Source organism: Hypomesus transpacificus, chromosome 18 (assembly GCF_021917145.1).
Source record: "Hypomesus transpacificus isolate Combined female chromosome 18, fHypTra1, whole genome shotgun sequence".
NCBI classification, from domain to species: Eukaryota; Metazoa; Chordata; class Actinopteri; order Osmeriformes; family Osmeridae; genus Hypomesus; species Hypomesus transpacificus.
The window spans coordinates 8,433,047-8,447,850 of NC_061077.1; the positions used below are offsets into that span (position 1 = coordinate 8,433,047).

General features: G+C 42.2%; 1 protein-coding gene across 4 annotated transcripts in view; it reads right to left on the reverse strand.

Annotated features, from left to right (window-relative positions):
* LOC124481207 (paired box protein Pax-7-like) overlaps window positions 1–14,804 on the reverse strand; it is a 46,112-nt gene that overhangs the window by 6,316 nt on the left and 24,992 nt on the right. For all 4 annotated transcript variants that reach the window (XM_047041086.1, XM_047041085.1, XM_047041084.1 and 1 more), the window contains 2 exons: window positions 11,780–11,945; window positions 11,457–11,656 (listed from right to left, as the gene is read on the reverse strand). In XM_047041086.1, coding sequence (XP_046897042.1) covers window positions 11,457–11,656; window positions 11,780–11,945 — 366 coding nt within the window. The remainder of the gene's footprint in view (window positions 1–11,456; window positions 11,657–11,779; window positions 11,946–14,804) is intronic.

The following is a 14,804-nucleotide window of genomic DNA, read 5'->3' on the forward strand; positions in this document are numbered from 1 at the left end:
TTTGAGGTAATTTCTTGCTCTCACCCAGCAAGGTTTTAGCTTGTGTTTGAGCAGCATTTAAGGGGCTTGAGTGTCTCCCCAGGAGTGCGGTTTAGAATCAGATGAGGGGCGACCCCGGGAGGTGTCAAAGCCCGACGTGGGTGACTAGGTGAGGGGACTGCTGGGAGCCTGACACCTCTATTCAGGCTAGTGGGTAGGCGGCCTGTCGCTGTACTGAGGGCTATTGTGGCACTGAAAGCAAGAATTATTCAAATCTTCATATTTACCATAACCTCATTGCCATAAATTAAAGGCGACTGAATTGAGGGAATATTTGGATAGCACAGCAAGAGGTAGAGACGTGCTACCATTATTAAGTCATGGTGGGATACTGTGAGTGAAATCTACAGCTTAAGCTGTAGGTTTTGTTTGTACAGAGCGTATCTAAGAGTTTCTACTACATTTAGTCTGGACTTTCAAAGAACCATGGTTAAACTTCTCCAAAGCCTTCTCTTAACACTGCACAAGGCATTGATGATACTACTGTTGTCTTGCACTAGAAGTGCTTCCTTCCTTGAAAGTGCATGGTCTTTAAGTTCCTATTTCTATTAGTAGAATAATGGAAAAGTGAAGACATAATGTATGACATACAAATACATTAAAACTTGAACGCCGTAGAGTGGGCCTGACTGTGAGACTGAGAATGTGAGAAGGGATGAAGGGATGTAGCAACACAGTTAGGTCCAGAGACTATCAAGACTTGTGTTGTAATCTATTATTTCCTGCACTACCGCCATCACTAAGTCAAAATCAATATTCTTTCCACATGTGTAACCTTTCTAGTATCTGATAGGACTGCTGGGAGGAAGCAGGACTGTTTTCCAATCACCCTCACTGACAAACAACATCCTCAGGCTGTGGTCTGCTCCGACTCACAGTGAGAGAGAGAGAGAGCGAGGTGGGGGAGGAGGGAGGGAAGGAGGGAGGGAAAAGAACAAACACCCCCTGGTTGAAAAGCACACATTTTTTTCTCTCTGCTCCTCACAATGTTCTCCCTTCAATGTTATCCTCACCACCCTCCTTACTTCCAACTACCCCATCCCCCAACTCACATCCCTCTGCCTTAGCCCCCAACCGCCTTCTATCTCTCTCTCTCTCTCTCTTTCTCTCCCTCTCTCTCTCTCTCTCTCTCTCCCTCTCTCTCTTTCTCTCCCCCTCTCTCTCTCTCTCTCTCTCTTTCTCTGTCCCCCTCTCTTTTTGGAGGGGGAAACACTTTCTTCAGTAGCTCTGTTTCCATTAGGTTGGGTGTCAGTGTGGGAGTCCTGGAAGGGTAGATAATGGGAGCCAGGACCTAGTTTAAAGGACAGCGCTCCCGGGCATTTCCTCTGTCTCATACACACACATACACACACATGTACACACACATCCACAAGAGCATACTCACACCAGATAGATTACTCTATAAATAATAATAAAAAAGTAATTAATTCGCTCAACTTCTGAGCCCCATTAGCCTGCGGGAGTGTAAATGAAGAAGTGTAAATTGATACAATGTGCATCCTTTCAGATAAATATATAGCACATTTGAGTCATAAAAAGGCAGCTTTTCATATGCTGCTAATTTCCTGAACTGTTTAAATTATATGTTTTTTGTCTGTCTGAATGTTTAACGGGAACCATGTCTTTGTTGTATTTCCATGCTAATACATTGTGGCTACGTCTCTCAGCTGGAGCAAAATGTTACTAGGCAGAGATACCTAGGATTTAATGTAATATTTTACACTTTCTTATATTTAAATAAAACTGTTATATGACACAAATTACAAAAAATTGACAATACATTATGGTTTCAAATTTTTTACAATTTTACCAGTTTACATGTTTGGTAGTTTTTAGTAGTAGTTTAAACTATAAAACTACAGTACAAAGGCTACTGTTACTGGAACTTGAATTAAGAATTATTTTTAAATTACTGAATTTAAATGTTCAATGTTTCGACATTTTAATTATATAAAACAAGCTCTGCACTACTGGTTGCTGTAAGAGCACTGATTGCAATAAAGAGGAGCTTCTCTATCTTCACAGTCCACTCTGAGGGTTCCACCTGCCCTGCCCTGCCCAGCCTCCCCGGGCAGATTATCCAGGCAGGCTGGTGAGAAGGAAAGCTAGAGTCAGGGGAAGATAGTTAGAGGGAGGGAGGTGTTCAAACCCTCCTGTAGGACTTTGTCCTGTGGGATAGCCTGCGGAGCTGCTAGAACACCCCTGTCAGGGGCCAACGCTAGTGTCACAGGCCCACTCCAGTCTGCCTACAGTGCACACACACACAAACACACACACACACACACAGGGGAGTGGATAAGCTTCTCCTGTCCCCTCCAACTCAAAGGCCTCAGAGTGATTCCTTGCTTTTCTTGGCCTCAGGGGTGTCAAGAGGAGAAGATAGAGCTCCAGATGTCACCAGGTTATCTAAATGCCACAGAATGACATCTCCAGCTCATGACCCGATCCTCAACTCTGATACTAACTCATAGGGGTTTGTCGGGCTTTGTTGGATATTTTCAGTTTCATGTGGTTCTTTATTACTGTACATCAGTAGTGTGGCCATGAAGGGGGCTGCCCCCCCCCCCAAGATTTCTGATTGGTAAAAAAAAAATTATGGAATTGTTGACTTTTTTTGTGGACCCCTCATTTTAAAATGGGACCCCCCAAAAATTGATTTCAGGCTACGCTACTACTGTACATAGATATAAAATGTTGGAGTTTACACTGTACAGCCTGATGCATGTTTTATATACTCTAAATGGAAATTAAGCCAGTTAGTGCTATTATTCTCTTACTAGATATCACTGTCCTACTTGCGTAATAAGGAGATGGGAACAGCTAATTGAGAAGCATGTCAATATTGAATGGTGAATATCTGATGCAATCAGAGGTAATTATGAGATCAGCTAATGCTATTTTACCATGAGCAGATGTGGTATTGTCAAGACAATAATCCAGAAAATCCCAACTCCCCCATCATTTGGAAAAATAAAGATTGAATGTCATGGAAAGGGTGGTAGCAAACAAAAAAATAGGAATCAAAAACATAAAATCTTTTTTTTTATGTTTTGCCAATATAATTTTAGCAGATCCTGTGGGATCACATGCTAAATCCAAAAATATAAAATGTTGACCTTAAATTGTATTATGATCTTCAATCGGCATTGAAATAAACGGCAAATACTTAATATTAAGTTGAATTGGTCATGGATACGCTGAGTAGGTATAAACTAAATTTGACCTTTTTACAGATTCATTCAACTTCAAAATTCATACGAGACGAAATTTAAAATATTTAACACAGTTCAGCAGACAACAACCAAAGAAGATGGGGTAAGAACAACATAGAGGGTGTCATAAATAGGTGTTTTTGTATGGAATGGAACACATTCTATTCCTTTGACAAAAAACAACAACATTAAGCCTCATCGCTGGAATATCCACATAATTATTTGATTCATAGTATTTCCATGAGAAAAATTATACATGATAAATGTATTATATATCATGTAATTATGTTAGTTTTTGTAGACTGTGCTTATACAGGACTGTGCTTACATTCTTATCTAGTTTCCCATCAAGGTGGGAAGTCTGGCTAGGAAACAGATACTCATCTGAACACACTAAGTGGCTATTTCAAAATAAAAGCCATTGCATAAATTCAATTAGCAGGTTTTGTCACGGCGAAGGCAGAGCTGGCAAATTAGTGTCTCTGAGCGACCAAACAGGAGGGGCCCTGTCTGGATTTCTTTCTTTCGCTGTCTGTTTCTCCATTACTCTCCAGCCTTTCATTTCCTTCTTCCTAAATTACTGCTATATCTCAGTGTATTTCTTCTTCTATATATCTCTCTCTTTTTCTTTCTTTATTTCTCTCTCTCCTCTCAGTTCCCTCCCTCCTCTCTGTCCTCATCCTACCTCAACCCTCCAGTCTCAGACCCAGAGAGGGCCCAGTGGCAGAGAGCAGATGACAGTGCTGATTGGGTCTCCCAGCCATGTGTCAGCAAGTTAATTGGCCACAGCACATTAATTAAAAGTGAAAAGTGATGTTTCTGGGTTTGGGGTGGTTTCTGTATCCATCTGACTGTGAGAGAAAGGCACAGCAGTTGGGGGGGTAAAGAGGGGAGTATAAAAAAGCTCTGCTGGAGGTATTTAATTGATTCAAATTAGGCGTCTGATTGACAGTGACAGGAACTGGGCAGCGACAAGGCGGGCCCAGATGACAGCGATTAGTGTGCAACCAAACAAGCTGTCACATCTCACAACACGTTAACTGAGGGAAACACATGGCATATGGCTCTTTTAACCCTCAGCTTTTTGACAAACACTCACTTCCTACCACACACTGTGAGGAACAGATGGACACACAGATATGACAATGGTCTTCAATATAAGAAGCGCAAGTACTGTGACAATTCAATAATCCGCCATATTCAATATGCAAATAATCATATGCGTAGATTATTATTAGAAATTAGCCACCAATTTAATAACGTTAAGACCTTACTGTTGAGTACGAGTCATCCCCTGTTTCTCCACTGTCTTTCCTGTCTCTCTTAAACTGTCAACATGTAATATAAAGCAGAAAAAGTCCTCCCCCCCAAATTGTTCTTCCATGTTATTGTTTGTATAGATTGCTCAGGTCCTCCGATAGGGGCCTTGTTTCAGTACAGCTATGGGACTGGAAACAGAGGCCTGCTTCTGTCGTTCTTAAACATCCCAAAGTGTTACAAGGCCCCATACTAACCAAAGGTTAATGCTTTCTATGGGGCTCACATCGCACTGAGAGTGGGCCGCAATCCGCTTATTTTCGACAGGTAATATATCGGAGATGGAACAGGGGGAGATGGAACAGGGGGAGATGGAACAGGGGGAGATGGAACTGGGGGATATGTTCAGGCGTTCAGGACAAGCCTACACCCCACCCCCACTCCTCTCCTCCCCCTGCCCCTCAGCCGCTGCCTCCTCCTCTCTCACTTGCATCTTTCTGCTCCGCTCCAACGCCTCCGCAAATTAAACGGCAGTCTTTAATGATTTCAGCCGGAGTGGGTTTTCCAGCCCGCAAGAGCTGGCGACGATGCCCTTGCTTGCTATGCCAGAGCGACATAAGGTGGGATGTGAGAACTGGCTGAGGCAATGAAGGAAGGAGGGAAGGGGGAGAGGGAGAGGGAGAGGGGAGGTGGGGTTTGTTTGCAGAAAGCAGCGGGGAGTTTGCCCAGTGAAGAATGTCAGGTCAAATTGTTCTTGACAGTGCTAATATCAGCACCTCATAGCCATAATTACATGTAAATAAATAGTGAAATAGCTCTCAGCTGGAGGCTGAGTGGTAGAGGGCGGCTGTGTTAGCCAGCTGGGGACCCAACCGCATCATATTAAGTCGGGAGAGGGAGAGAGTGGGAGTTACACACTCCAGTTGAGAACAACTAGAGTAGCATCACTGAAGTAAAACCTTTGAATATCTCAAATTACTAAGAAAACGGGTGTGCTTTGAATGCCTTAAATATCAAAACGGTGGTTGCTTCTCTACAGAAAAGTACAAATGATACCGCTCAACTCACTATAAACACAATCGTAATGCTTTGAGCCTAAGAAGAGTGGGAGTGATGTGAGGTATTGAGTGACAGTTGCCCCGTTGCTTGGCTAGAGTATCCATCACAGCTTCTCCACCTGTCACACTGGTATCTGGAACCAACAGGAAGCACATGCACTCAGCTAACCTCTGACCCCTGAAATTCTGCTGCAGGTTCACATCAGTGGCCAGTCCAGACTCCATGACCCCTGTCACCTTCTGACCTTTCAGCTTATCCCCTAAAAAGGTTTACCTCAATTGCACTGGCAAGCCACCCCTAGAATATCATAATATTTCATCTGTACCCCAACTATCATCGCAACAGTTGTTATGTTAAATAAACACAGATGAGACATATGATAAAGTCATTAACCTTATATTTGGCCAAACTGTTCAGCTATCCTTGAAAAGGTTGTTTGGATTGAAATTCCATCTACAGCACCATTTGCACAGTGTTTCCTTCAACCAAGGATCATGGCGATTTTAGACTGTGAGCATTGCAAAGATATGATGAAGTCTCTTATGGATATATTAAAAGCACATCTAAAGTCCAGTCCCTTCAAAGACCCTATGGAATGACCTATATGATCTGTCTTCAAGGTACTGTCTATGGGGAGGCCCTAAACTGAAAACACATCCTCTAGTCATATTGCCTTTCTTATATGGGGGACCTGCACAGTGTCTGCTGTGGTCTCTACCAGTCCTTCTCTTAAATCCTCATCTTCTAGGATTTGTTGAAATTCATATTGGCTGCCTCTGCAAGATAAATGTAAATCGCATTCCCTTATATTTGTTATTTATCAGGATGCAACAGCTCACTTTCGGCGGAAACTATCTCTCACCCGCATACAAACACCCTTGCATTTAAATAGCATTCTTATTGTCCGCCTCAGCCTTTCATCTAGGAGAGAGGAATAATGTTTCCTCTCTCGTGAGAGCGGAGAGGAGAGGGAGGGGATGGGGAGAGAGGAGAGAGACGAAGATAGAATAAGTGAGATAGGGAATCGGAGCAGAGAAAAAAATGGAGAAATATGGAAAGTGGCAGGACAAGAGAAGAGACATGGAGGGATGGGGAAGACATGGACAAAAAAAGGGAGACACATACATACAGAGTTATGTTGTGAATATAAGGAAATCAACTATCTTGACAAGATTCCTTGATGGCAGTCCCTATTGTCAGTGTAAGTCAGTGTATTAAACAAACAAGCATGAACATGAATGACCCCAAGCAACAATATCAGACACTTGGTATGTCTGCAAGCATACCATCACAAGTGCACAATTTTGTTACAACTTAACCATCCTTGATCTAGCATCACTATCCTGTACTTTGCATGTGACTTAAACACATTTAGCTTTTTATATGTATTTAAGCATAATTTATTTTAGCCCTGCCAAACCACCAGGAGGTGCTGTATAAAACACCTCTTGAACAGCTTAAAGGCAATTGTGTCCTGTCCTCTATTTAGGGGAGTTACCACAGAAAAAACAAATTATTCTGAAAGGTTTAGATACTAACCCACTGCAAATGTACTACCTGCAATTATGAAGCAGGAAAGACTTCCAGATTCCTAACTGGAATCCATGAAGAAAGAAATAAAGAATCAATGCTAAAAACATTCCGCCAGTGGATATGATTAAAATTCCCAGATTTTCTTGGCAGCTTCCAAGCAGGTCTAATTTTTTGGGGTTAAAGCTACTTACTTTTTTAAAATTCTTGCCAAATTGAAACAGCATCTGTATTTAGAATGATTTCTAATTAACAAGTATCAACCCCCTCCCTTCTCTCTCTTTCCCTCTCTTCTCTAGATCTATCGCTCTCTCTCTCTCTCTCTCTCTCTAAGTACAGAAGTGATGTAAATATATGCATTCATCCTTTTTTGATTTGTTGACACCGGAGCTTGCCAGCTGACACCGTGCCCAGTAAAAGGCTTAATACCCCCAAGTTTTTAATAACGTAGGAGACTAGGCACAACTCTACGACTCTCATTGACATGCAGGTGCACAGTGTCTTGTCAAAAGCAATGGGCGGGAAGAAACGGGGAGAAGAGCCGAAAACATGTATTTTTTTCTCTCTCCTGGTTTGTGATTTTTTTGGGCATCTTCCTGTGCACAGGACTTAAATGTAATTCATCACCATTTTTTAAGTGGCTGCTCTGCTAATGGAAGTAGCTATGGGAATAGGAGGTACGCTCCCCTTCCCCATCCACCCCCACTTTCCCTCCCTCCCCCTTATCTCGGTCAGACAGTTGTCAGGAATCACTAGCGGAGGCCTGAGCGCGGCACAGGCAGGCGAGCAGGCAGGCAGGCCTGGGGATATGGATCAAAGGGAGAGAGCCGGGGAGCGCAGCAGCGACTCTGATCCCCCCCGGTTTGCTGAAACCAAGCCTACCCCCCCCCCCCCTTCCCCACTCTGTTTCTCCCTCTCTCTCTCCCTCTCTCCCTCTCTATCCCTCCTTCTCTCTCTCTCACTCTCATCAAATAGCCAGCCAAAGCTTCGCCATTCCAAAACACAAATCTTCCTCTCCTACACTAGAAACAGTGAGAGTAAAATACAAGTGTATTTTTCTGTCTGTTAAATGTGTATATTATTTTTATGTATACATATAGTGCGTGGATTTGTTTGTGATTTATTTCCTGTGACGGGTCAATATGTTTTTCTGTCCAAACAGACAGGGATTAGTGCTCTAACATTGCCTGTCTAACTCACAATTCATATGAATTATACTCACATTTCAATGACTAATAATAACAATACAGATTTGCAGTTTTTTGACAAAATGGTGCTAAGATCAGCCTTATTTCACCAACAGCATGTGGGGGTTAGTGGAGCTGTGAGAAGAATGGACTTCCTATCAAGAATATTTTCTCATCACAAGACTCACAGTTTTATATAATTCCTTTCACTCAATAAGACGTGGAACTTGCTGCATAACACTGCAAGTTTCTTACATTAAAGTAGGGTTATAATTCTTTTGCATTCAATTTGAGAAAGAAGGCACAAAATGACTAAGATTTCAAATGCAATATGCAGGATCCAGATTGAATCATTGCCTGTCACACAGCATTTAACATCGCTCTGCTATTTTGAAGCTACTTTATTGAAAACTTGCAGTACATGATTTCATCATGTACATGACTGGAGACCTACAGAAAGGGTTAAGACTGACGATCCACCCAAGCCAAAAATATAATCTCAAACTTATATTTTGCACCAGATCTTATTTGATTACTAAATCAAGGCTTGCAGTCAGTGTTTCTTTTTATGGACTTTCATAGAAAAAAAAATGCTGGATGTTTTGAGGTTGGAGATGAGATGGGAGAGGTAAACAGGCTTGTGTGTGTGAGAGGAGGGGTGTACAGTAATGAGGGTGTTGTGAGTCGATGGAGGAGAGAAAGAGCACCTGTTGTGAGATGGTTGGTTTTACTTGCATAAAATTAGATTAATTTAAACCCCTTTCCATTGCATGCTCTGTCAAACCAATCACAAGCAGTAAGGCACAAATTCTCCAAAAAGCATATCCTTGTAAACACAAGAGAAAATGACACTTTTGTAGCCACAAGAACAAATGACAACAACACTTGAAAGGAAGCATTCCTTTGGGGGGTTAAAGTTATACTGACTTGATTTGTTTTAGAATGCTTACTTTATCCACAGTGATGAAATGAAAAACAACAATAACCACCCACACACATATCCATAAACAGTGTATCCCAATGCCTTAAACTGAAAAGAGCGCTTGCAAAAACTCAATCTCCGCTCTTCAAATGCTTTTGCTGGTATTATTCGCTCTGGCTGTGCGCATATAAAACACATTATTATAGTACATGAAGTAAAGTTCACTTTTTCAGAGAGAGATGAGCAAGTGTAAGTGAGTTTGACTGGACACTCACAAACACAAAATATGCATTTTACTAGGTTGTTATTGGTTTAAAATTCCTGCACTTTAATAATAAATTCCTTACATTCCTTCGAATATAGGAATTATTTTGATCACATTCAGTACACAGCTTCTATTCTATCATGGAGTTAATGACATCAGGTACAAATACTATACTAATAGTTAAGTGCTTTCAAATCTTCCTATCAAAAATAAATTGAATTAAAAATCACTTTAAATACCACGCTTAATACATAAACTCATACGTATGCAAAATCTAAGTAAGGACGCCTCTTAATAGAAAATCTTTTCCACCCAATACAGTAGGCTGGAGCTCGGCTGTCGTAATCCCAGATGTAAAACAGCAGAGAGGCTTGTTATTTTATCTCTTCCTCCTCGTCGAAGAAGCGAGGGAGAGCAAGCAAGTCATGTTAATAATAATAAAAAAGCAGAGACCGTGTTCTTGATATTTATGCAGGTTTGTGCAGCACGAGCATTAGCTTCTCAAAGCCCCACCACTACGATTAACAATCAAACACACTAAGGAAATGTTTCTGCTCCACCCAACCCCCCACCCCCACCCACAACTCTCCAGTACAAGAGCAAATCTCTTTTTTGTCACCAAATCCTTAATTCTTTCTTCTCTGCATTACAAGAGGGAAGTAAAACCAGTTTCCAATCTGCTTTGAGAGAAATATTTGAGGGGGGTGGAGGGTTGGAGGGGTGGTCGGGATAGAAAAACTCCCAATAAAATGTGTGAACGAGGGGGTAATTGCGGACAAATGCGGCATTGAATTTCATTTTCGACTCTTTAAACACCATTTCAATCTTATTTTCTGCCTGTTAGTCAGATCTTGTTGCTTGGGGTGGGCTGGACTGCCCAGTTTTGGTGAGTAATTGCGTATAATTTCCTTTACGCCGAGTGATTTGCATCAATATCAGTCATTTTTCTATTCTGTACCGGTTAAGAATCCACTCCAACCAGAAAAGTCTCATTTGGAATGGTTATTGTTCAAGGCACAGCGAGAGGATAACATTAAGAATATCTGTTTGCATGAACCCACACATATCATATTCACACACATGCAAATCTTCTGACACCAATGGATTTACAAAGGTATCACTGTATGTGTACTGCATTCCCTGCTTCTGTCCACTGTGCCTCTCCAGACCAGCAGAGAAAACTTACCAGCTATCACTACCATTACACCCAATTCAATAAATATAAACAGAAGGCAACATCAGACTACACGTTTAACTTTGAATGTTTGTTAAAAGCTAGACGTCCATTTAAGTCAAACTAATGGTAATATACCACAGCAGTTAACGTTTAACTATGACGCGGTTAATTAGAACAGTACTGAACTGACATTAAACTAACATCTGTTAATTGCTAAATTGACTTTGCTCACAATTAATAAACTCATTAGTTAAGTGGGATTATTTCTATTATTTTCAAAGGTCTCCATTTAAGTTGTTTTCCCTGAAGTAAGTTGTTGTACAAAAGATTTGGTCACTGTGGAGAATACTTGCAGTGCAAAGTTGAAACTTGGATTCATTTAGAATCAAAGTATTTAACAATTACGATAATTGGAGGACTCAAGAATGATGGGTGAAATTAATTGTTCGCTCTTATCATTTCAAATCCCCCTGTAGGAAGAGGATATTGCTATTTGACTAAACATTTCTATCCAAAGTCACTAGAGACTTGTTTAACTAAAGCTGCCACTGGCCCCCTGCTTAATCAAAGCTACTAAACAAAAGTCTTGTGGAGGATAAAGCAACATTCAACGATCATTCCACCGTTATATAGACGAACAGTTGTGATTCTAAGGATGGATAAACTAACATACACTACATATAGTACTCTAACTCAGTCAGATTCACAGTGCAGTGCACACATCTATACGCACACAAACACACAGTGCAGTGCACACATCTATACACACAAAAAACACACAAACACTTAAGTCCCACCCTCCATGTACCTGTGGCGAGAGTCCGTTGCTAACAGGGTTCATGTGGTTGCTGGGGGCTGCAGAGCTCATGAATGTGTCGGAGTAGCTGGAGAAGCCATGGCGATTAGACGAGAGGCCGTAGGCAGAGCTGCTATCGGCGGAGGAGAGCCCACCCTGGTGCATGGTGGAAGGTGGTAGGGGCTGAGGACGGTGGACTGTACCACTACCATCTGTCAAGCAAAGATTACTGTTAGAAAGATGTATATGTCTGTTTTATAGCATCATAAGACTCCTCTGCAGATACTGTATATTCACATGGTAAATGTTCACATAGGTGATGGTGGTGTCTGTACCCTGGGATAGTGTGGTTGTCGTGTATCCAGACTCTGGGAGCTGGTATGTTGGTAGCGTGGGCATCCCTGTGGGAGGGAATCCCCCAGGTAACAGGTGGTTAAATGCTGCCAGCTGATTGGCTCCCGCTTGCTTACGCCACCTGGCCCGTCGGTTGCTAAACCACACCTGGGGATTAAGAGGATGTTAGGAGAGAATGACTGAGAAAGATGACAAAGACAAAAAACCTGCAAATGTACATTTAAAATCCCAACCGGTTAACCCAGTGTGATTTTAGCCTGACATGTCACTCAAGCAGACTGAACATACAATTATAAGCATTAGTAGATTAGTTTGTGTCAGGACATTTCATCATAGTGCATGCCACTGACATGTTGGATTATTAGGTTTTGGCACAAAACTGTCAAAATGTAATTGTTGTGTGTGTGTTTGTGTGGTGTGTGTGTGTCTGTGCATGTGTTCTGTAAGCATTTGGGTTCACGTGGAGACAAGTCTCAGAATATCATTGATCTATGGCTCGCAAAGGCAATTCATCAGCAGTTAATACACTGTCTGTGCAGTTAATCTCCTGTTGTTTTCCAAGTGGGGCTGGCCCATTGAGAGGACTGGTGAAAGAGAGGCACAATGGACCCTGGCTGAATGGACCACAAAGAGGGGGTGTCCATATTTAAACAGCTCTCCACAGAGTATTGCTTTCAGATGGGGCACTGATCAATTCAAAGATCAGACGTGTGCACACAAGACTGCCCAAACACATACACACTCTTTCTTATCCTCACAAACACGTGTGTGCGCACACACACATACAAAACAATGACATCGCCATATGTTGAGGGTAAGAGTCCCCAAAAAGAATACTGGTTGCCACAATTATTAAATGGTGAATCCAAAAATAAGACCCCTCCTCCGCTCTTTCTCTCTCTTCATCTCTCACACACACCCACAAACCAAGACCCATCCGGCCCCCTGTCAACCAAACCCTCAAACCCAGCAGAAGCTCAACCAACCAACATCCCAAAGCTCCCAGACAAGCCCCTGGACCTGCCCCTTTGGTATTGTCAGTCTCTCACTACCACTCTCAGAGACCCAGATTAGGCAGATTACTAAATGAAAGAGCAGTGTTTTGCTACAGGCAAAAATGACCTCTTTTTAACTCAGTGGGACACAAATTGCTAAGGTCTTAATTAAACGTGGCTAAAAAAGAAGAATTCGTTCAGAATGCAAGTTGGAGCCTGTACTTGATGAATACACATCGCACAGCTCTCTGATACACGCACACACACCTGAATGCAGTAACGTACTGTGTTCTAAAAATGTGTACATTTCTCAACAGATTACTCACACAATCACATGCCCCGGCCAATGCACTAGCATGCATGCACACATGCACAAACACACACATGTGCATACACACATGTGCACACACAGAGGAAACATGTGAAAAGTCACACTGTCTGTGGCGAAAAATCACCTACATTTAACCTCAGGCTGGCTACCTACTTATTTTCTCTTTTGATTGGCAAGATTCCGAAATGTGCAAATGAAAACATGTCTTTCATGTTGAGAATGTCATTTTAGGTCTATTTTTAACGGAGAGACTCAAATAATTATTGGAGTATTTGCCTGAGGTGCCAGTGTAAGAGAGGAATGAGTACAGAATTTTTGAACTCAACAATTTACCTGCAAATCTTGCTCCCCTAATCCTACAACACTCTTTTTGTTTGTGTGTGCGTGTGAATTCATTTTTACATTGACAGGCCACTCTCTGTGTGGCTGCAGGGCTCAGTCGATTTTCTAAGAGGCTTTTTCTGAGCACCAGCAGAATGTGAGAGACTTGATGCTCTGCTCTGGAATCAGACCGCAATGTCACCTTGGAACAGGGATTCTCTGTCTGCCCATCCTCTATTCTCTCTCTTTCTCTATCTTACTCTACCACTCTCACTGTCTCTTCTGGTCACTCTCTGTTCTGTTACTATCCCTCTTTCTGTGTCTTTTCTTTCGGTTCTCCAGAAAAGAAAGACTTGTGAAAATTGCCCAACAGACAAAAAACAGACTCTTACTTATTTCAAAAGGCAATGGTTAGCAAAAATAATGTTCTGCAATGTAATAGGGAAAGGGATATTGAATTCTTCAGTTGTAGCTTCAGGGCCTGTCCTTTTGGTAGATTTTTATATCACAATTGAATTTGTTTCTGTATTTCTGGTACTGAACAGGGCAGAAGAACGACCGTCTTTGCATATACCCTGTGATCCTGTGTCATATGCCCCCACCACATTCCACATAAGAGTCTTCCACACTTCCATCTTCAGTCCAGACTGCTCTTGTCGCACAGAAAAACCCTCTGATCTTGTTCCCTCTCAGCCACTGCTAGGCCACCGTGTGTGTGTGTGTGTATTTGTGTGTGTGATCTCCAGTTGAGGAGATAGCGTTTGGATGTCTTCCCTGGGATTACTGGTGGGTTGGCGGAGGGGGGAATGGCCAGGCGACGGCCACGATGAGGAGTAAAACCTGGATAACGTGATTGAATTTCACAGCAAAAAAGTCCAACATAACAGAGACTGAGAGGCATGAAAAAGCCCAACATCAATCTCTCTCTATTGCTGTAACCCTCCCACCCCCTCTTGATCTATCTCCTTGTGTCTACTCTCTCCCCTTCTATCACTTACTGACTATGACTCTCTCTCTCTTTCTCTGTATAAACACAAGCAGGGACAGAGGCAGTGATTGTCTTAGAGTGAAGGTACAGGTAGTAGGGCTATGGTCCAGTGCTTGACTTCAGGTAGTCTACAGTAGTAGACTACCATCGGTGTGAGATGGTGGTGGTATTAAATTGGGAGGGGGGGGGGGGGATACATGGCATAGGCCTGCTAAGAGGCATCCAGAGGTCAAACCCAGACAGAAAAGGGTGAAAGGGGGGCCTCTCTCTCATTTTAGATGGGGAGACACTAAGAGAAATTGGGTTTTACTGCGTACACAGATGGTCAGCATGAATCGCATGCATGCATTCAGATAAACACAAGCTCACAC